Source organism: Somniosus microcephalus, chromosome 17, assembly GCF_052327205.1.
Source record: "Somniosus microcephalus isolate GS21.2 chromosome 17, FLI_Smic_1.0, whole genome shotgun sequence".
Taxonomy (NCBI): domain Eukaryota; kingdom Metazoa; phylum Chordata; class Chondrichthyes; order Squaliformes; family Somniosidae; genus Somniosus; species Somniosus microcephalus.
The window spans coordinates 77,748,102-77,769,911 of NC_141003.1; the positions used below are offsets into that span (position 1 = coordinate 77,748,102).

At 47.9% G+C, this 21,810-nt stretch overlaps 1 protein-coding gene across 17 annotated transcripts in view; it reads right to left on the minus strand.

The window, feature by feature from the left end:
* The window catches only part of celf2 (cugbp, Elav-like family member 2), an 897,865-nt gene that overhangs the window by 523,082 nt on the left and 352,973 nt on the right, over window positions 1–21,810 (minus strand). For all 17 annotated transcript variants that reach the window (XM_086010717.1, XM_086010723.1, XM_086010728.1 and 14 more), the window contains exon 2: window positions 4,032–4,067. Coding sequence is in view for 16 of the 17 variants with exons in the window: in XM_086010723.1 (XP_085866849.1) it covers window positions 4,032–4,067 (36 nt within the window). In the remaining variant the exon portion in view is untranslated. The remainder of the gene's footprint in view (window positions 1–4,031; window positions 4,068–21,810) is intronic.

Genomic DNA, 21,810 nt, shown 5'->3' on the forward strand with positions numbered 1-21,810 from the left:
CTCAATTCGAGACCTCGCACCCTCAGGTACCACCCGAAACACCATCGATCACCATCCACTACCTCCACCCACCACCACTACCCACGACGCACCACCGGGGTGTCTACCACGAACTGACGACATGCCGGTGCCATCCCTACCCCGAGAGGACGACACGCCAGTGCTCCGTCCCACGCGAGAAGTGGCCGCGGGCAAAGAACCGCCGCAACCGGCACCACGAAGATCATTACGGCAAACAAGACCCCCGGAGAGACTTTCATATACGAACTTTTGAAACACTTCACCCCGCCGGACTCTTTTTTAAACGAGGGGTGAATGTGGTAAACCACTGCTAACTCTGTACATGTCTGTGTGGTAAACCACTGTTAACTCTGTACAGGTCCGGGCATGTCTCCGCCCCTGGCTCCACCCCTAAGCCCGGGTATAAAGGTGACTCACCACCCTTCCCCCGGGAGCTCTTAGGATGGATCCACTAGCAGAGGCATGCTCTAGTTCTTGGTCAATAAAAGCCTACTTCGTATAAGTTCAACTCGTAGTCTTTGGTGTTGTTGATAGTGCATCACACGCCTACTCTTATTGTACAGCCACTCCTGCTTGTGTAGCGCGATAGATTTTTATGAGGTAAGGGTATCAAGGGATCGGCAGCAAAGGCGGGTAAATGGAGTTGGGTACAAATCAGCCACGAGGGGCCCAATGGCCTACTCCTGAACCTATGCCTGAGTGGGTTTGCCAGGACTCGGGCAATGCCATCAAGCCGTTGTTCTTCAAACTCTGCTCCCTAGTTACAACATTTCTGCTTCTCTGCATCACTGGGGGAAGATTTGTTCTGACCGATAGCTGTTGTGAAACCAGAGGCCTAAATCACAAAATGTACCCCAGGCCCACAGTGCCTTCATGCAACAACATGCTCTGAGGGGCTTTAAAGGAAGACGCTGGTCTCATGAGCTGCTGTCAAGACTTCCACTAAAATGTCAACCCGTGGAGCGGGATTTCCTTGGAATACTGTTTAGGAGGAACTTGCTAATGATTATGCTGCACCAAGTGCTGAGAGGAAAGCTCTCATCCTTCTTTAAGTAGATGTAAACAATAGGATTGTTTGCTACACTTATCCTCATAGCCAGAGTATGTCAGTCCGTCAGATCAGATCATCCTTTGTGAGGCTGCAGCTCTCCAAAGCTGCTTTCTCACTGATGGGGTCCTGTTGATGACAAGTGTGCAGTGCTCCTTTCACTAATGAGACTCTTTATTATAAATTGCCCTGTTCCTGGAATCCTGCCACCTTCTCCCTGTTCAGTTTCCTTCCTGCTACTGCTCTAAATCAAGCCCAAGACCTAGGACTCCCACAGCTAGAGGGAGGGAATCCTGCTCCTTGGGTTTAGGTTCAACAGTTGCGCGTGAGTCCAACCACCGTTCTTCCTGTAAGACCTCCTGGAATGTTTTAGCATACTCGTACGGAATACATTTTAGGATTCGGCGCTCCCGGCATCGAGCTTTGTGCCTGATGGAAATTCGGGCGGGGGAGGACACGCACCCCCAATTTCCATCCGTCAGCTTCGTCCTGGATCGGGTGGGCTGACTACCTGATACCCGCTCCCATCACATAATACTCTGCACTCGAAGCAGCTAAAGGGTCCAAGTTATTCCAGTTAAAGGCAGCACCTCTCAAACCCGCGACCTCTAGCGCCTAGAAGGACAAGGGCAGCAGGCGCATGGGAACACCACCACCTCCAAGTTCCCCTCCAAGTCACCCACCATCCTGACTTAGAAGTATATCGGCCGTTCCTTCATCGTCGCTGGGTCAAAATCCTGGAACTCCCTCCCTAACAGCACTGTGGGAGTACCTTCACCACACGGACTGCAGCGGTTCAAGAAGGTGGCTCACCACCACCTTCTCAAGGGCAATTAGGGATGGGCAATAAATGCTGGTCTTGCTTGCGATGTCCATCTCTCAAGAATGAATAAAAACAAATAATGTAACAGTGACGTAAACATTTCCCATTTGATGGAAACAAACTTGAACGCAATCCAAATGAAAGGGGAAGGGACATGTGGGAAAAAAAACTTTTTCACATAAACGCCCCCTTATTGTCAAGTCCTTTCATAAACATAATCATAGGTTTCTAAAAATAATTTTTGTGTGTCAGGATTGGGCTTCTGGGAGTTGCTATTCAATTTGGTGACATCTATTACGTGGACCTGAGCATGAAGCTTTCTTGCAAAGTGCAAAGATCATGCTGACACTCATCTGCCTCTGCTACTTCTCTTTTGGTGCTTCAGTGTATGAGGTAAATACTGATAACATGCTGATCACAGGATGCAGGTTGGGTTTCTATATTATTTGATAAAACGCAATAACTCCACAATTTGTAACTGGAAAAAACCTGCATTTAATAAGATCAGGGAACACCCTGTGAATATTAAACTCTTGGCAGTAAGTCATAATACTCAACTCTCGCCCATATCCCTATCCCGCACCAAGTCCTGCTTACCCATCACTCCTGTCCTTGCAGACTTACATTGGCGGCCGTGCCTTCAGCTGCCTAGGGCCTAAGCTCTGGAATACCTAAAACTTTCTGCCTCCTAGAGGGATTGACAGGGTGGATGCTGAGAGGATGTTTCCCCTCGTGGGGGAATCTAGAACTAGGGGACATAGTTTCAGAATAAGGGGTCGCCCATTTAAAACGGAGATGAGGAGGAATTTCTTCTCTCAGAGGGTCGTGACTCTTTGGAATTCTCTACCCCAGAGAGCTGTGGAGGCTGGGTCATTGAATATATTCAAGGTGGAGATTGACAGATATTTCAACTACAAGGGAGTCAAGGGGTATGGGGAGAGAGCGGGAAAGTGGAATTGAGGCCAAGATTGGATCAGCCATGATCTTATTGAATGGCGGAGCAGGCTCGAGGGGCCGTATGGCGGAGTAGGCTTGAGGGGCTGATTGGCGGAGCAGGCTTGAGGGGCCGTATGGTGGAGTAGGCTTGAGGGGCTGATTGGCGGAGCAGGCTTGGGGGGCCGTATGGCGGAGTAGGCTCGAGGGGCTGATTGGCGGAGCAGGCTTGAGGGGCCGTATGGCGGAGTAGGCTCGAGGGGCCGTATGGCGGAGTAGGCTCGAGGGGCTGATTGGCGGAGCAGGCTCGAGGGGCAGTGTGGCGGAGCAGGCTCGAGGGGCCGTATGGCGGAGTAGGCTCGAGGGGCTGATTGGCGGAGCAGGCTTGAGGGGCCGTGTGGCAGAGCAGGCTCGAGGGGCCGTATGGCGGAGTAGGCTCGAGGGGCCGATTGGCGGAGCAGGCTCGAGGGGCCGATTGGCCTATTCCTGCTCCTACATCTTATGATCTCACCACCTCTCCTCCTTGAAGACACTCCTTAAAACCTACATCTTTGACTAAGCTTTTAATCCCTCCTAATATCTCCTTCTTTGGCTCGGTGTCAATTTGTGTCTGATGAAGAGCCTTGGGAGGTTTTCCTATGTTAAAGGCGTTATATGAATGCAAGTTGTTGTTCCAACAAGAGTGTTAATTCAAAGTATATCAAGAAATAAGGTCAAGAGGCGTAGGTTCAGACTGAGAAAAGGCAAATTTAGGACTGATGTCAGTAAATTCTTCTGCAAACAGTGAGTGCTTAATACATGCAACAAACGAGGGTAGTGGAGGAAAAAAAGATTAGAAGTCATTTGAGGGGCAGTTAGATGTGACTGGTTGTGACCATGTTTTCTACATGGATGAGCTCAGATGCAGTGAATAGCTTTCCTCATCTGTGTTTATACCTTGTGACCTTCAGAAACCTCACTGAGGAAATCAGCAGGGGCATACAAGACCTCCGAGCCGGAAAAATCAAATGATTTGCTGGTTCTACAAAAGAATGCACTCCCTCCCACCTCAAGAATCGTCCCAAATTCCATTCTTTCGATATAATGTAGACTTAGAGCAATGCCGCAAAACAGGAAAAGTGACTCCCAGTTCAAACTGAAAAGGAATGGTACATCAATCTGATTAACAGTACACGTATTTTCACTGAAGAGAAGCCAAGGCCCTACCTTTGTAACGATCCAGTTATCTCTGGGCTGTTCTGCCTGTAAAAGAGAAACAAGATATGAACTTAAACAAAAATGTCTCGTGGATACTTTTCAGTTCCCTCTTCTGATGAGGCGGACTCTTGCTGTGGCTACAGTTCCATTATTGCCAGCTGCCACCACCATCCTTGCCCAAGTTGCCATTCTCAATGTGTGACTCCAGGTCAATGAGTGTTGGCAGACTACTTGATCACGAGCTGCTGAGCCTGATCCCATGCTTACCCAGTGTCCAAATACAAGCAAGCCCTTTTCAGCCGGGAGTCGCTGGTCGGGAATAGGAATCATCCCTAACTTCTTAACCCACCACTGCTGCAGCCTTTTGTAGCGTCGCAGCCTGGATCAACGCGCTCAGTGGACATCGCAGCTTCAACCTTCCTGGGCTACATGCTACAGGAAAAGGAGTAGGCCACACAGTCCATTGAGCCTGCTCCTCCTATGCCTGAGGACCACACTGAGCGGTGTGCCTTTGAAGCCATCTGGAGTGCTTGTCCATACATTTAGGAACAATGAAAGTTAATGCACAGCAATGTTTCTACCAGCGATGGGGTGACCTGCAGTGCAGCGTCACATGAAGTCTCAGTTTCCACCACCTGCGTGCTGTAATTATCATCTGTTCTTCCTCCGACCTTTCAACATGGGTCATTCTGTTCAGACATGCATCTCACACCTGTTCTTCACTTTCTGTTACAAATAGCTCAATAAAGTCTTGTTAAGCTAGCAACAGAATCCAATCTTCTGGCTTTGGCCGCTTTCAATAAACACATTTTAAGTTAAAAAAAAATCTTTCCTTTTTTTAAAACCTCTCACGAAGCTGTTAGCTCACACTGGGGTTCAGTCCCACCTGCAATAGCCATTGTCCGTTAAGCCACCCAAGTGGTTATTCTGGTTGTGTGTCTAGACTATAAGGGTTGGAAGGCTATTTGTGAAGGGACATCACAGGTGAAGCTGACCCTGTTCTCACCCAATACCCGCTTAAGTGCACTTTGCTTTGGGAGTCATTGTATACTAAGTAGGAGCTGAAACAGTAAAAGGGTTGTCAGCGCAGTGGTGTGGTTGATTAGGGTCCAAAACGGTGATCTATTGGCAGAGGTAGAAGGCATAGCTGAGGTACTAAATGAATACTTTGCATTGGTATTTACCAATGAAGGGGACTTTGCCAAAGCTATGGTAAATGAGGAGGTTGCTGGGATACTGGTTGAGATAAAAAATAGATAAAGGAGGTACCAGGATAGGTCACCCGGTCCAGATGCAATGCATCCTAGGTTGCTGAGGGAAATAAGGGTGGAAATTGCAGAGATGCTGGCCCCAATCCACCTTAGATACAGTGGTGGTGCCAAAGGACTGGAGGATTGCAAATGTCACCCCCTTGTTCAAAAAAGGGGAGAAGGAAAATTGACAGACACTTGGACAAATATGGACTGATGAAGGAGAGCCAGACAGATTTATTAAGGCAAATTGTGTTTGACTAACTTGAGTTTTTTGATGAGGTAATAGACAGGGTGGATGAGGGCAGTGCACTTGATGTTGTGTACATAGACTTTCAAAAGGTGTTTGATAAAGTACCACATATTTGGCTTCTTAGCAAAATTGATGGCCATGGGATAAAAGGGGCAGGAGCAGCATGGGTACAAAATTGACTAAGCAACAGAAAACAGAGAGTTGTGGTGAATGGCTGTCAGACTGGAGGGAGCTATACAGTGGCATAAGAACATAAGAAATAGGAGCAGGAGTCGGCCATTTGGCCCCTCGAGCCTGCTCCGCCATTCAATAAGTTCATGGCTGATCTTCTACCTCAACTCCACTTTCCTGCACTATCCCCATATCCCTTGATTCCCTTAATATCCCAAAATCTATCGATCTCTGTCTTCAATATACTCAACGACTGAGCCTCCACAGCCCTCTGGAGTAGAGAATTCCCCAAGGTTCAGTACTGGGACCACTGTTGTTTTCGAATAACATTAATGACTTGGGCTTGGGGGTACAGGGCACAATTTTGAAATTTGCAGATAACACAAAATTTGGAAGTGCAGTAAATAGTGAGGAAGATCGTAATAGACTTCAAGAGGACATAGACAGGCTGGTGGAATGGGCGGACACATGGCAGATGAAACTCAATGCAGAAAAGTGTGAGGCGATACATTTTGGTAGAAAGGATGAGGAGAGACAATACAAGCTAAATGGTACAATTTTAAAAGGGATGCAAGAACAGAGAGACCTGGGGGTGTTGGTGCACAAATCTTTGAAGGTGGCAGGTCAGGTTAACAAAGCGGTTAATAAAGCAAATGGGATCCTGGGTTTTATAAATAGAGGTATAGAGTACAAAATCCAGGAAGTTATGCTAAACCTGTATAAAAGATTAGTTCGGCCCCAGCTAGAGTATTGTGTCCAATTCTGGGCACCACAATTTAGGAGGGATGTGAAGACTTTGGAGAGATTTACTAGAATGGTTCCAGAGATGAGAGAGTACAGTTACATGGATAGACTGGAGAAGCTGGGGTTGTTCTCCTTAGAGCATAGAAGGCTAAGAGGAGATTTGATAGAGGTGTTTTAAATGGTGAACTGTTTAGATAGAGTGTATATGTGTGTGTGCATGTGTGAGTATAGTTATGTGTGTGTGTGTGTGCACGTGTATATATGTATTCACTTCTGTCGCCAGTACCAGCAAGTCTCTGAATGGATTAAGGCTTCATTCTCCAGTACAAATTCTCTCATGGCCTACTGGGACGGATGTTTCTAAGAGTTCAGTTATAATGTACAGGTTTGTAGTGTATGTTTCTATAGTGAAAATAACAAAATGAAGTCAGCAGTCTATTCTGAAAAACAGAGCTGAGGGACTGTAAGAAGATAAAGTGACTGTGCATGAGTGCTCAAACAGAAAAATACACAGAGATGGGGCATCCTCATGGATCGCCATCATTGAGCGATAGATGCGGGGCTGGTAAATATTGTATTATGAAGTGATAGGGGGAGATGAGGAATATGCAGCGAACTAGACTAATGAACAAGTTGTGAGGAACACAGCACTATAGAATTACATAGAATGTACAGCACAGAAACAGGCCATTCGGTCCAAGTGGTCAGTGCTAGTGTTTATGCTCCACATGAGCTTCCTCCCACCCCTCTTCATCTAAGCCTATCTGCATAACCTTCTATTCCTTTCTCCCTCATGTGTTTACAAGAACATAAGAAATAAGAGCAGGCCCCTCGAGCTTGCTCCGCCATTCAATAAGATCATGGCTGATCACTGACCGCAAATCCACTTTCCCGCCCGATCTCCATATCCCTTGATTCCCCTAGAGTCCAAAAATCTATCGATCTCAGCCTTGAATATACTCAAAGACTCAGCATTCACAGCCCTCTGGGGCAGAGAATTCCAAAGATTCACAACCCTCTGAGTGAAGAAATTCTTCCTCATCTCAGTCTTAAATGGCCGACCCTTTATCCTGAGACTATGCCCCCTAGTTCTAAACACGCCAGCCAGGGGAAACAACCTCTCAGCATCAACCCTGTCAATCCCCTTCATCTACCTAGATCTTAAATGCATCTATATATGCTGAAGTGAAGAGGACACAAAACCCAGTACATCACTTTGACTCCACACACTCCACCGGGCTCTTAAGCAACACAATATTTGGTTGACGGTCCTTATGTTTCAGTGGAAAAAACCTTTTACACTGGTCTTTCAATTCAGATTCCAGGAGCTTGGCATGAAGTACAACTTCCTAGACCAGTGGCAGGCTCGTAGACACAGCTAAGAACTGGTTCTACAAGTCTACCTCCATTCCTTGGATTAAGCAGTTTATGTGCCGGGAGCCAGTTAATGGTTGCTGGGCTCCTGCAATCCAAAGGTGACAGTAGATAGGATCAGTACTCCAATATTTTACTGCCATTTGATACATCTCATAACTGCGGTATTACTAACATGACACAGTGAATACTTAAAAAAAAAATTATACATCAGAATTCAACTATTGTCTGGAAATGACCCTGCATAATATTATTGTCAGTTATAGTTATAGTCAGTTATAGTATCAGCCGTGGCTCAGTGGGTAGCACTCTCACCTCCGTGTCAGTGAAGGTTGTGGGTTTAAGTCCCACTCGAGACTTGAGCACATAAATCTAGGCTGACACTCCAGTGCAGAGCTGAGGGAGTGCTGCGCTGTCGGAGGTGCCGTCGCTCAGATGAGATGTTAAACCGAGGCCCCGTCTGCCCTCTCAGGTGGGCGTAAAAGTACCATGGCACCATTTTGAAGTGGTGCTGGGGAGTTCTCCCCGGTGTCCTGGCCAATATTTATCCCTCAATCAACATCACTAAAAACAGATTATCTGGTCATTGCTGTTTGCTGTTTGTGGGAGCTTGCTGTGTGCAAATTGGCTGCTGTGTTTCCGGCATTCCAACAGTGACTACACTTCAAATGTACTTCATTGGCTGGAAAGCGCTTTGGGATGCCCTGAGGTCGTGAAAGGCGCTATATAAATGCAAATTCTTTTTTCTTGTTCCTTCACTCTAGGTTACTAAATTTAAAAAAAAGCCTTGAACATGCATAAGTAGTACTGTAATGTAACGACATGATCCTGCCTTATTATTTGCTTTAACACTAGGGCTGGGCTGAAGTTAAATCTAACCCTAACTTTAACCCTAACTGCCCACCACCCCCCCCCCCCACACACACATAATTCTACACAAGTATTTCATTATTAGCCTTTTTACCAAGGGCCTAACGAGTAAACATCTGCATTTTTTTTCACTTTCTGATAATTTGCATCAATCCATTTTTGATATGAGGGAGAAAGGGGCCAGTGGCTGTTACGGCTGATATCGTGTTACTGTTTACTCATTTACTTCATCCTTAAAATTAGCAAGGAGAGGAAAATATGGCCTTTGGTGTCTGCTGCTGAAGATGTAGCAATGTTTCCAATCCCTCTTACATCTGTGTGCCCCTGTGACACTCTGGGGGAAAAATTCAGTTGTTTGTGCCTCCCGTTAGCGCCTTAAGAGGGCGCTAATGGGGAGCAAAGCAACTAGCACCCGGGCGCGGCGATGTTTGCGCCGCTCGCGAAATTAACTAGACATTTTGCGGCGGCGCTAAACACTACCGCCACGATCTCCTGCGCCGGCAGATCGTGACGTCAGTCAAGTGGGCAACGCTCCGGTAGCGCCCCGGACCGGATATTGAGTGGCGCCCCCTGCCTTACCGCCTGCCGCTAGCAACGACAGGTTGAGGGGAGCGTTTTTCTGTCAGAAAGGGACTGGGGGGGCGCTATTTAAAGGCGACCGCTTCCTGCCTTTTTTTTGTCGGTGACATTTTTGCACCACGCATTCTGAGAGAGAGAGAGAGAGAGACTTCTGGAGAGATTCAGCGCTGTGTGAAGGAGTTTTGGGTACTGAGCAGCACTTTGCAGGTTCATTTTGATTTGCCCTTCCTTGCTTCGCCCGCGCTCTGAGGGAGCGCCTCGCTCCTCGGCCTTTGCGCCTTAAGACAGGTGTGAAGCGCCTGATTTAGCGCTCCAATCACCTCCAGGGGCGATAAAAGCCAAGTTTGCCGTCGGAGGCGATAATTATCGCCAAGCGCTAAACTTTGCGCACGGCCGATAATGGCGCCCCAAAATGGGGCGATACTGAATTTTTCCCCCCTATATCTTCTCCCTCAAGATACAGTTGCAGTACTATTTACACTTCACATTCAGTATCCCACACTGATCTACCAAACACAGCAACAAATTGAACTGTGCCTGAACCAGCGTCACACCCAATTAATGTCCTAACTCAGCAACCCCAGTGGTAGTTTATGGTTGATGCTACTCTGGCCCCACGAGAGATTTTTTGTTGTTTACTGGGATCTTACCTTGAGACACTGATGAGCAGAACGGCGCAGTGTGGTTCACTGCCTGACCCTAATTTCAAGACTTGCATTTACCAAGGTTTGGAGCTGTAAGGGATTCCCCAGAGGGGAAAAACAGACATCCATTAGGGTCATAAAGTCGACCATTAATCTTGGGTAAGTTTTGACTCCTACGCCCCGAAGCAGTGATATTTGAGGCTTGGAATGCTTGTGTATCCTTTGTTCCGTCTGTATTTTATTTATGGCTAACATTCTGACTCCAGCTGCTGTACTTTCTACGAAGTAAGGAGCTCAACACCTGAAGGAGCGGCCTCGGATTTTCTCCGGCTATAAAATGACGATCAAACGTTGCTGCAGTGTCTCCATTTCCTATATATTGCGGTGACCAGGATCTCAGGTCGTCAACACGTTCCCATTATCTTAGCTTCTTCCAGACCTCATGCTTCAATACTGAATAAAAGGCGAAAGCTCTTCTTGATTCTTTTCGGAACAATAAATATTTTACGGAACAAGACAAGTTGGATGGTTGAGAACATCACTGCATGATTTATACAATGTGACCCCGAGGCACTGTACCCTACTTAATATAAAGTATGATCTCCCTTTGCACCACATGCCTCGCGCACGTTGGGAAGACAGGCACGAGAGCGGCTCCTAGGCCGCTGGTCTCCAGGAAAGAACAGGAAGCGGGGGTGGTTGGGGGGGGGGGGGGGAGGGCAGGGGGGCTGAGGCGGTCCTTGTTGACCTCCCTTCTGATTTTTACTTTCATTCCTTTATAAGGAGGGCTTGGGGAAACAGCAGGCTCAAACCCGCATCCTTACCACTTCCTGGCACAGCTCTGTGCCGTCTGAAACATCTTGGGGTTCGTATTGGGGTAGCACTAGATGGGTCGCCTGCTAAATGCCCGCCCAATATTCAGTTCTATTGAAGGCAAAGGAACGGACGATCGGGCTGGGGAGTATAATGGGCGGCCGACTCGATACCGCCCGCTTTGCTCTACCGGCAAGACAAATCTTTACCCCCTTATTGTTGTGCCTCCAATCAGGGTAGATTTTCCTCTGCCCTGCACCTGGCGAGTCGGACACTCGTTGCATTACGTCTCCTGCCCCATGGTGCCCTGCTGGGATATCTTAAGGGTAAAGGGATCACTTAAGGCTATTGGGATCAAGGGATATGAGGAGAAAGCAGGGACAGGGTACTGAATTTGGATGATCAGCCATGATCTCATTAAATGGCGGAACAGGCTCGAGGGGCCGAATGGCCTACTCCTGCTCCTATCTTCTGTGTTTCTATATCGGGGCTTCCTCACAGGAGACAACTGGGCCCACGTCTGTGGAAGGCAGCGGCCCAGCGCTACTATTGAAATGATGCCGGAGGGCTTGTTACCAGCCTCCTGCTTCGTTTTACTCATGGCTGGGCACCCAAGTGAAGGAGGGGGGGGGCTTCTGAAACCCGATGCCATGGACTGCCCCCTGGAGCCCAGGAAGTCTGTGGCTATCCCGGGCGCAGGCCGAAGACAATAGGGCAAGTGTTGTATTTTAATTTGAGGTATTCTTCCCACCCACAGGATGATTGTGTGTTCGGGACCTGATACGTGGCTGAAGGCTTCCGATGCTCAAGGTCCAGTCAATGACTGGCCTGAAACGCGAGTTTCCCCCGGGCAATGCAAACGTCCTTGGGAAGGAAAAGTTTCTTTCTCTCGGGTGCAGCAGAAGTGTGCCCAGAGCGGAAAATGTGTCCTCTTTTCACCTTTCCCAGACACACCCGATTTATGTTGCGATAGAACCATAGACTTTGGCGGCACAGAAAGAGGTCACTCAGTTCATCGTGCCTGAAAGCGTTACCCATCCCGTCCCATTCCCCTGCCTTTTCCTCATACTCTTTCAGGTTTTTCTTTTTCAAATACACACCCACTTCTCTTTTAAAAGCCATCATGGAATCTACTTCCACCACTGTTTGTGGTGGAGCATTAACAACCCAACCGCATGAAAAAAATTACCTTAAATCTTTCCCTTTGGTCTTTCGGTGATGATCTTAAATTTATGCCCTCTGGTTACTGACTCACCGACCAGTGGAAATAGTTTTCCCCCTGTTTTCTTTATCTAAACCCTTCTGCATCTTGAACGCCTCCATCAGATCTGCTCTTAACCTTAATACAATAGCAAGATACTGCGGATGCTGGAAATCTGAAATAACACCAGAAAATGCTGGAAATACTCAGCAGGCCAGGCAGCATCCGTGGAGAGAAAAACAAGAGTTAACGTTGAAGCTCAACGTAAGCTCGAGGAACAGCACCTCATCTTTCGATTAGGCACTTTACAGCCTTCCGGACTCAACATCGAGTTCAACAATTTCAGATAATAACCTCTGCCCCCATTTTTCATGCTGTATGATTTTTGCCACTCCCATTTGCAACATTTTATCTTTCTTGCCTCTTACAAAGGTACAGGATATTCTTTCAATTCCTTCCTCCCCTCCTGTCTCTGCACCTGCTTAATATGTTACATTTCCAGTCCTGACGAAGGGTCCCAGACCTGAAACGTTAACTCTGTTTCTCTCTCCACGGATGCTGCCTGGCCTGCTGAGTGTTTCCAGCATTTTCTGTTGTTATCTCTGCTCTTAACCTTCTTTGTTCTAATGAAAAGAGCCCCAGTTTTTCCAAGTATTTCTTCATAACTAAATTCTCCCATCCTGGTATTGTTGGAGGAAATTTTAAAATGGCACCGTAGTGCCTGCTGAAATACTTGACATTCATTGACATTTTGCAGACACTGGCATAACAGACAGCTGACTTGATCTGCTTACACCAAACGTGTGATGTCACTTGTACAGAACAGTAATATAATTAAGTTGTTTGCTAACGGTATAATAATATAATCAACTTGTTTTTGACAGAATGTGATTAAGGGTTGCTAAGGTATCGGATTGGCCAAAGTTAAAGGATGCTAAAGTACCAGATTGGCCAAGGAATTAATGTAATATGGTATCTTTCCTGTTTTTAAATTGTATAAAAGGAGCGCGGCTGCTATTGTAAAGCTGAGAAGCTGGCGATTGCACCAAGGGGGTGTATAGCACTTCTCCCAGAGCGCTCTGTAAATAAAAGTGTACTCGCACATTCCAGCAAGGTCCGCAGTAGTCTGAGTTTATTGCTCTATAAGTCGAAGTTGGGTATACGTCGAACCCTGTATATCACTGGGTCCGTTCAGGCTCCAATTCGGCGGTAACAGTATCATCTCAGTGAATCTCATCTGCACGTTCTCCATGGCCTTGACATCCTTCTTAAAAGTGGAGTGCAATATTCAAACTGTAGCACAATTAATGAGGAGCAATGTTTCACAGGAGCTGGTTGCTCTCCAAAACTAAGGATAAGGGCCATGATGTGGAGATGCCAGTGTTGGACTGGGGTGGACAAATGTGAGAAGTCACACAACACCAGGTTATAGTCCAACAGCTTTATTTGAAATCACAAGCTTTCGGAGCGCTGCTCCTTCGTCAGGTGAAGTGAAGAGATGCATAAAGACACAGCTTATATAGTCAGAGAACACGGCCAGATGATTACAGGTAATCTTTCTAACTGCCCTTTATCACACCTCGGCAGAGAGATAATCACAGCAATCAAAGGTGTGAATGGTGTCCAAACAGGTCAGTCAGGAAAACATTACATCAAAGAACAATGAGGTGGGGTCACAAGGGGTCAAATGTTGCAGATGCTGGGGTCTGTATGAAAAACAAAAAACAATTTAAAAAAGGATAAGGGGTAAGCCATTTAGGACAGAAATGAGGAGGAATTTCTTCACCCAGAGAGTGGTGAACCTGTGGAATTCTCTACCACAGAAGGCAGTTGTGGCCAATTCATTAAATATATTCAAGAAGGAGTTGGATATATTTCTTAAGGCTAAAGGGATCAAGGGATATGGGGAGAAAGCAGGGACAGGGTACTGAATTTGGATGATCAGCCATGATCGCATTGAATGGCGGAGCAGGCTCGAGGGGCCGAACGGCCGACTCCTGCTCCTATCTTCTATGTTTCTATGTTTCTAAAACCTTGATCGGGCAGCCATTCTTCACGTGTGAGGCTAGGCAGCAAGCACTGGTATGCCATTCCACTGTGGGAGGCATGAAAACCTAGCCTGATTCCAAGTGCTCCCACACAGGAGACATTGGATAACTTTGGCTATCGGCAATGGCTGATTGCTGCCTCCAACTCAGGCACACTCATGCCAACTATAGTGCTCCTATGACTGTCTGAGTTGAAATCAGTGAACTCAGCACAGAACATGGATGGAACCTGGAGTCTTAGTGGGCTCTAAGGCCAAGTACCACAGCGGGCACGTGCAAACTGAACCATTGTGGGTACACTCACTTTTATAGAAAAAAGAAAAAAAAGACTTGCATTTCTATAGCGCCTTTCACGACCACCGGATGTCTCAATGCGCTTTACAGCCAATGAAGCACTTTTTGAAGTGTAGTCACTGTTGTAATGCAGGAAGCGCGGCAGCCAATTTGCACACAGCAAGCTCCCACAAACAGCAACATGATAATGACCAGGTTATCTATTTTAGTGATGATGATTGAGGGATAAATATTGACCAGCACACTGGGAATAACTCCCCTGCTCTTCTTTGACATAGTGTCATGGGATCTTTTACATCCACCTGAGAGAGCAGACAGGGCTGGGGTTTAACGTCTCATCAGAAAGACAGCACCTCCAACACTGCTGCATTCCCTCAGCACTGCACTGGAGTGTCAGCCTAGATTTCTGTGCTCAAGTCCCTGGATTGAGACTTGAGCCCACAACTGCTCTGATTCAGAGGCGAGGTGTGCTACCCACTGAGCCACGGCTCAACCTTTTAACTACATCTGATTATTAACCATGCCTTCAATTATTCCCTTCTGAATGCACCGTACCCAGGCCTGTGACAGCAGAGGGCTAATTGTTGGTAATTGTTTCTGTAACAGCAGATGGGGAGTGTGTCGAAACAGCCATCACAAATGAATTATTGTGCCTGTTTGCTAAGGTTCTTACATTTTTTATGAAGTTGTTAGACAGCATTGTACAGAAGCTGCTGTTCAGTGGAAAGTGCGTTGACCTGGATGAATTCTTTCAGCCAAGTGTAATGTTATTGCTGTTGGGATAACAGACAAGGCAGAGCTACCACTTTCCTCACCTCTGACCACAAGACCCTGCCTTTCCGACCAGCGCCATCACATTGGTGACAAGCTTGATAATCCGAGCCAGCAGCTATTAATGCCACAGCTGTTTTTTGACTTTAATGAGTACTTACTGCCGAGAAGCTATTTCCTCAGATCAGATGGTGAGTGAAATTTATTGCAGAAATTCTGTTTTTCTTCACTGAACTGGAATAATGAGAATCATTCTGCAATTGGCGCTTCCAGATCGGTGCTTCCTGCGGGGATCGGCGCTTCCTGCGGGGATCGGCGCTTCCAGATCGGCGCTTCCTGCGGGGATCGGCGCTTCCAGATCGGCGCTTCCTGTGGGGAGCGGTGCTTCCTGTGGGGATCGGCGCTTCCAGATCGGCGCTTCCAGCAGGGATCAACGCATCCAGCAGGGATCGGCGCTTCCTATGGGGATCGGTGCTTCCAGCAGTGATCGGCACTTCCAGCAGGGATCAGCACTTCCAGCAGGGATCAGTGCTTCCAGCAGGGATCGGCACTTCCAGCAGGGAGCAGTGCTTCCAGCAGGGATCGGCACTTCCTGTGGGGATCGGCGCTTCCAGCAGGGAGCAGTGCTTCCAGCGGGGATCGGCGCTTCCAATAGGGATTGGCACTTCCAGCAGGGATCGGCATTTCCAGCAGGGAGCAGTGCTTCCAGCAGAGATCGGCACTTCCAGCGGGGAGCAGTGCTTCCAGCAAGGAGCGGTGCTTCCAGCAGTGATTGGCGCTTCCTGTGGGGATCGGCGCTTCCAGCGGGGATCGGCACTTCCAGCAGGGAGCAGTGCTTCCAGCAGTGATCGGTGCTTCCTGCAGGGATTGGCGCTTCCAGCGAGGTTCGGCAGTTCCAGCAGGGAGCGGCGCTTCCAGCAGGGAGCGGCCTTCCAGCGGGTATCGGCTTTTCCAGTGGGGAGTGGTGCTTCCAGCAGGGAGTGACGTTTCCTGCGGGGAATGGCGCTTCCAGCAGGGAGTGGTGCTTCTAGCAGGGAGTGCCGTTTCCTGCGGGGAATGGCGCTTCCAGCAGGGAGTGGTGCTTCTAGCAGGGAGTGCCGTTTCCTGCGGGGAATGGCGCTTCCAGCAGGGAGTGGCGTTTCCTGCGGGGAATGGCGCTTCCAGCAAATACATTTTGGAAAATTGATTTTCTGGTCGTTTCATTTTAATGGATGGTAAACTAGAGGCTATGAGCCCACAATGCACTCCCTGCGAGTGCCACACCACGCTAGGAGGGCCAATTGTAGAATCATCCCTAACATTTGTTGTCTTTTGCAAATCAATCACAGAGGTACAGACACTAACTTACACTAGTATTAATACAGACACTAACTCACAATGATATTAATACAGGCACTAACTCACAGCAGTATTAGTACAGGAGCAGTGGTATTAATAAACAGGCACCCTGGCCGATTTTAAAAGGAGTTCAGGAACAACTCGTCTAGTTTTAACCCCTCCCACATGCCATTCTCGCTGGGCAAGGAGGTTAAAATCGAGGCCACTTTTTCAAAATGGCACTGACAACCTAACCCAATATTGCTCAGGCCAACAAGCACATACCCTACTGGAGTGTGCAGGGTCAATGGAACATCCCATACTTAGAGAGTGGTGGTGAGTTGTCTTCTTGACTACAACTGAATGGCTTGCTAGGCCATTTCAGAGGGCAGTTAAGAGTCCACCACATTGCTGTGGGTCTGGAGTCACGTATAGGCCACACTGTTTAAGGACGGCAGATTTCCTTCCACTAAAGGACATTAGTGAACCAGATGGGTTTTTACCATAATCCACTAGTTTCATGGTCACCATTACTAATACTAGCTTTTTATTCCAGATTTATTTAACTGTATTTAAATTCCCCTTGCTGCCGTGGTGGGATTGTGAACTCTTATCTCTGGATCATTAGTCCAGGCCTCTGGATTGCTAGTCCAGTAATATTACCACTATGCTACCGTTCCCTGAAGTTTAGCATCTGCTATTGAAGCCATGGGAGAATCTGATGGAATGGCTGAACAATTTTGGGCCTTGTCTCACACTAACACTAACAGTCGTCCTGTCTCACACTAACACCAGCAGAGACTTTCTATCTCACAACAGACAACTGTCGCTAGCATAGCCCAATATTCACTCGGTTTTAACAGCCTGTTATTGAAAAATACACGTATCTATACTAAACGTTCCTTTGAACTAACCTCGATGACTGCTGTGTAACAGTGTATTTAATATTTTGTTTAAAAGGAATATACTTGAGGCTGGATATTAAAAATTAAATAAACAGCACTTATCAGTAATTGAAATGAGTCTGTCAAGTCCACCCAGATGCTCATTTGTCTCCATTTGATTTTAAGACACTGGGATGTCATCCAGCAGCCATTTTGAGGGTGGCAATTCACACGAGACATATCGAATCCCAGTAATCACTGATGACGTGGTTTACAAGTGGTGTTCATAAAAGTAATTTTCAGCAGAGAAAAAGGAAAATTAGCACCTCTGAGACCTGATGGAACCATTTAACTTCCATTGTGTTTTTTTTCTATTTAATTTTTAGTTACAGCTGTTCTGACTGAACTCGGTTTAGGACAGTAAATGGATGAAGTATAGGCCTTGACAATGAATTGTGTAGTAGTGCAAGAAAACACAACATTAAAAGACTTAAAGATACGGGGGGCTGGAGATTCCACGGACCCTCGGATGCAAACAGAAGTGCGCGAGGTGGGACTTCCACCGGCCACTTTGACTCTGTCTGCGACAAGCCCAGTTACACGGCTGGGGCGAGCGACTCGGCCCAATGGCAGACGCCGGAGCGACACCCGAGGCCCAGGAAGGGCTGAAGGGAAAAAGGTCGCGGAATTGTCATGAATCTTATCATTCATGAAGAAATGACTCACGAAATAACACTGGGCGGCCAGCTGGTGGCGCCGTCCAAGGAGTATAAATACTCAGGCGTGGGCCCAGCTTGCTCAGGGTGTTTCTGTAACCAGGAACTAGTGATGTAACTAGAATCTCATGGTTGTGAAACTGTTGATTAAAGCCTTGTTTTATACTCAAACTAAGTGCTTAGTGAGTTTTCTTACATCAGGAATATTTTGGAATGCTCCGAAGGAAGCAGAGGGGCAGGATTCTTTCTGGCATTCTAGGGAACACTGCCAGGCCCAATATGGGAGGGAGCTGGGTGGAATTCCTGGGGTAGCCTGGGAATATCTCCGAGACTCAACCCCCAAAGCTGGCTGGAGATGTAGGGGGCGAGTTTAAGGAGCACCAAACCCTAGCGAGACGGCAACTTGCTTCTTACTTGGGATGGAAACCCAGTAGATCCATGTTCAGCCCCAAATTACACCCTCCTCCCCCACCCCGCTCCTTCCTGACAGGATTGTGCTGCATTACTACCCTTCCTGGCCCCCAGAATTTCAGATCCACAGCCTCCATATAAATAGCATGGAATGAGAAAAGGGTATTTGGCCCATCAAACCTATTCCTGCATAACAACACCCATGTTCAGCTTGGTCTATCAAGGACTCTACTCAACCTATTTCATCTCCTGTGGACAGATTCTGTAGAATTCTTGCCTGTCCCCTCTAAATCAAACCTCAGTATTCTCGTCTAACATTAAATTTGGCATTATTCATCTTCCTTGGCATGCCATGGTCTTGGTCCCATCACCACTGGAACCACCATGGTCCAGCTGTGGATGTCTTTATAATCTTCAGCAAGGTTCCCGGTTTGATTCCATTTTTTTCTCAGGTGTGGGGCTATAAGGGCCATTACAGTTGACCTCAATGGCCCTTGGTTAGCGAGGGAATAATCAGTGAAGGACTTCCTCCCTTGATCGCTATCCAGTGATTCCTGTTGGAACTGTGCGTGTGTGCATGTTGGATGTTGAGAAGGAGACTATCAGGCTTGGCTGTATTAGCTCAATTAGCTTTCTGGTACTAAAACAAAAAGAAAATACTGCAGATGCTGGAAATCTGAAATAAAAACAGAAAATGGTGGAGATACTCAGCAGGCCAGGCAGCATCTGTGAAGAGAGAAACAGAGTTAACGTTTCAGGTCGATGACCTTTCATCAGAACTGGAAAAAAGCAGGAAATGGAACAGATTTTTAAGCTGAACACCAACTCTCCGACACCTCCTCCTACCTCCGCCTGGACCATGACCCCACTGCCGATCATGAAGCCCCCATTTCTAAGACTATCACTGACCTCATTTCCTCTGGAGATCTTCCCCCCACGGCCACCAACCTCATAGTTTCCCAACCCCGCACAGCCCGCTTCTACCTCCTTCCCAAGATCCATAAACAGGACTGCCCTGGTGGACCCATCGTTACAGCCTGTTCTTGCCCCACGGAACTTCTCTCTTCCTATCTCGACTCTTTTTTCTCCCCTAGTCCAGTTTCTTCCCACCTACATCCGCGACTCTTCCAATGCCCTCCGCCACTTTAACAGTTTCCAGTTTCCTGGCCCCAAACGCCTCCTTTTCACCATGGACGTACAATCCCTCTACACTCCATCCCCCACCAGGATGGCCTGAGGGCGCTCCGCTTCTTCCTTGAACAGAGGCCCAACCAGTCCCCATCCAGCACCACCCTCCTTCGCCTGGCTGAACTTGTTCTCACATTGAACAACTCCTACTTTGACTCCACTCACTTCCTCCAAATCAAAGGTGTTGCTATGGGAACCCGCCTGGGTCCTAGCCATGCCTGCCTTTTCGTGGGATATGTGGAACAATCTTTGTTCCAGTCCTACTCAGGTCCCCTTCCTCACCTCTTTTTCTGATACATTGATGACTGTATCGGTGCCGTTTCCTGCTCTCGCCCTGAACTAGATAATTTCATTCACTTTGCTTCCAATTTCCACCCTTCCCTCACCTTCACATGGTCCATCTCCAACTCTTCCCTTCCTCGACTTCTCCATCTCCATCTCTGGGGATAGATTATTGACATTCACTACAAGCCCACTGACTCCCACAGCTACCTTGACTACACTTCCTCCCACCCCGCCTCCTGTAAGGACTCTATTCCATTCTCCCAGTTTCTCTGTCTCCGCTGCATCTGCTCTGACAATGCCACCTTCCATACTAGTGCTTCCGACATGTCTTCCTTTTTCCTCAACCGAGGATTCCCCTCTACTGTGGTTGACACGGCCCTCGACCGTGTCCATTCTATCTCCCGCACTTCTGCTCTCACCCCTGCTCCTCCCTCCCGGAACCATGATAGGGTTCCCCTTGTCCTCACCTTTCACCCCACCAGCCTCCACATTCAATGGATCATCCTCCGCCATTTCCGCCACCTCCAGCGTGATCCCACCACCAAATACATCTTCCCCTCACCTCCCCTTTCAGCATTCTGAAGGTACCGCTCCCTCCGCGACACCCTGGTCCACTCCTTTATCACTCCCAACACCCCTTCCCCTTTGCCCGGCACCTTCCCGTGCAAGCGCAGGAGATGCAACACATGCCCTTATACCTTCCCCCTTCCCCCTTTCCAGGGCCCCAAACACCCCTTCCAGGTGAAACAGCGATTTACTTGTACTTCTTGCAATCTAGTATACTGTATTCGCTGCTCACGATGTGGTCTCCTCTACATTGGGGAGACCAAACGCAGATTGGGTGACCGCTATCCGTAAGGGCCCCCCCGCTCCGAGCTTCCGGTGGCCTGTCACTTTAATTCTCCGCTCCATTCCCACTCAGACCTCACCGCCCTCGGCCTCTTGCATTGTTCCACGGAAGCTCAGCGTAAGCTTGAGGAACAGCACCTCATCTTTCGATTAGGCACTTTACAGCCTTCTGGACTCAACACAGAGTTCAACAATTTCAGACCATAACCTCGACCCCTATCATATATATATTTTTTATTATCCACACCTGTGTCTGTTCTTCTCCCCCACATGGCAGCTGTCTTTCATTCTGCCGGCGCAATTCACACTTCATCGAGAGCCATCCTTTGTTTCTTAACCTGTCCCATTACCATCTCCTTTTGCCTTGAATGTCTCTTAATGTCTCTTAACCGCTCTTGCCTTCCATCCTATCACAGACCTTCCCTTTTGTTCTTTCATCCCCTCCCCCCTTTCCCAGCCCCTACACTTGCTTAAAAATCTGTTCCATTTCCGGCTTTTTTCCAGTTCTGACGAAAGGTCATGGACCTGAAACGCTAACTCTGTTTCTCTCTTCACAGCTGCTGCCTGACCTGCTGAGTATCTCCAGCATTTTCTGTTTTCAGCTTTCTGGTACGCGTGGTTCACATGACATTCAATGGCATTACCATCGTTGAATCCCCCACTATCAGCATCCTGGGGTTACCATTGATCAGAAACTGAACTGGACCAGCCATATACTGTGGCTACAAGAGCAGGTCAGAGGCTGGGAATTCTGCGGCGAGTGTCTCACCTCCTGACTCCCCAAAGCCTTTCCACCATCTACAAGGCACAAGTCAGGAGTGTGATGGAATACTCTCCACTTGCCTGGATGAGTGCAGCTCCAACAACACTCAAGAAGCTCAACACCATCCAGGATAAAGCAGCCCGCTTGATTGGCACCCCATCCACCATCTTCAACATTCACTCCCTCCACCACCGGCGCACTGTGGCTGCAGTGTGTACCATCTACAAGATGCACTGCAGCAACTCGCCAAAGCTCCTTCAACAGCACCTTCCAAACCCGCGACCTCTACCACTTAGAAGGACAAGGGCAGCAGACGCATGGGAACATCACCACCTACAAGTTCCCCTCCAAGCCACACACCAT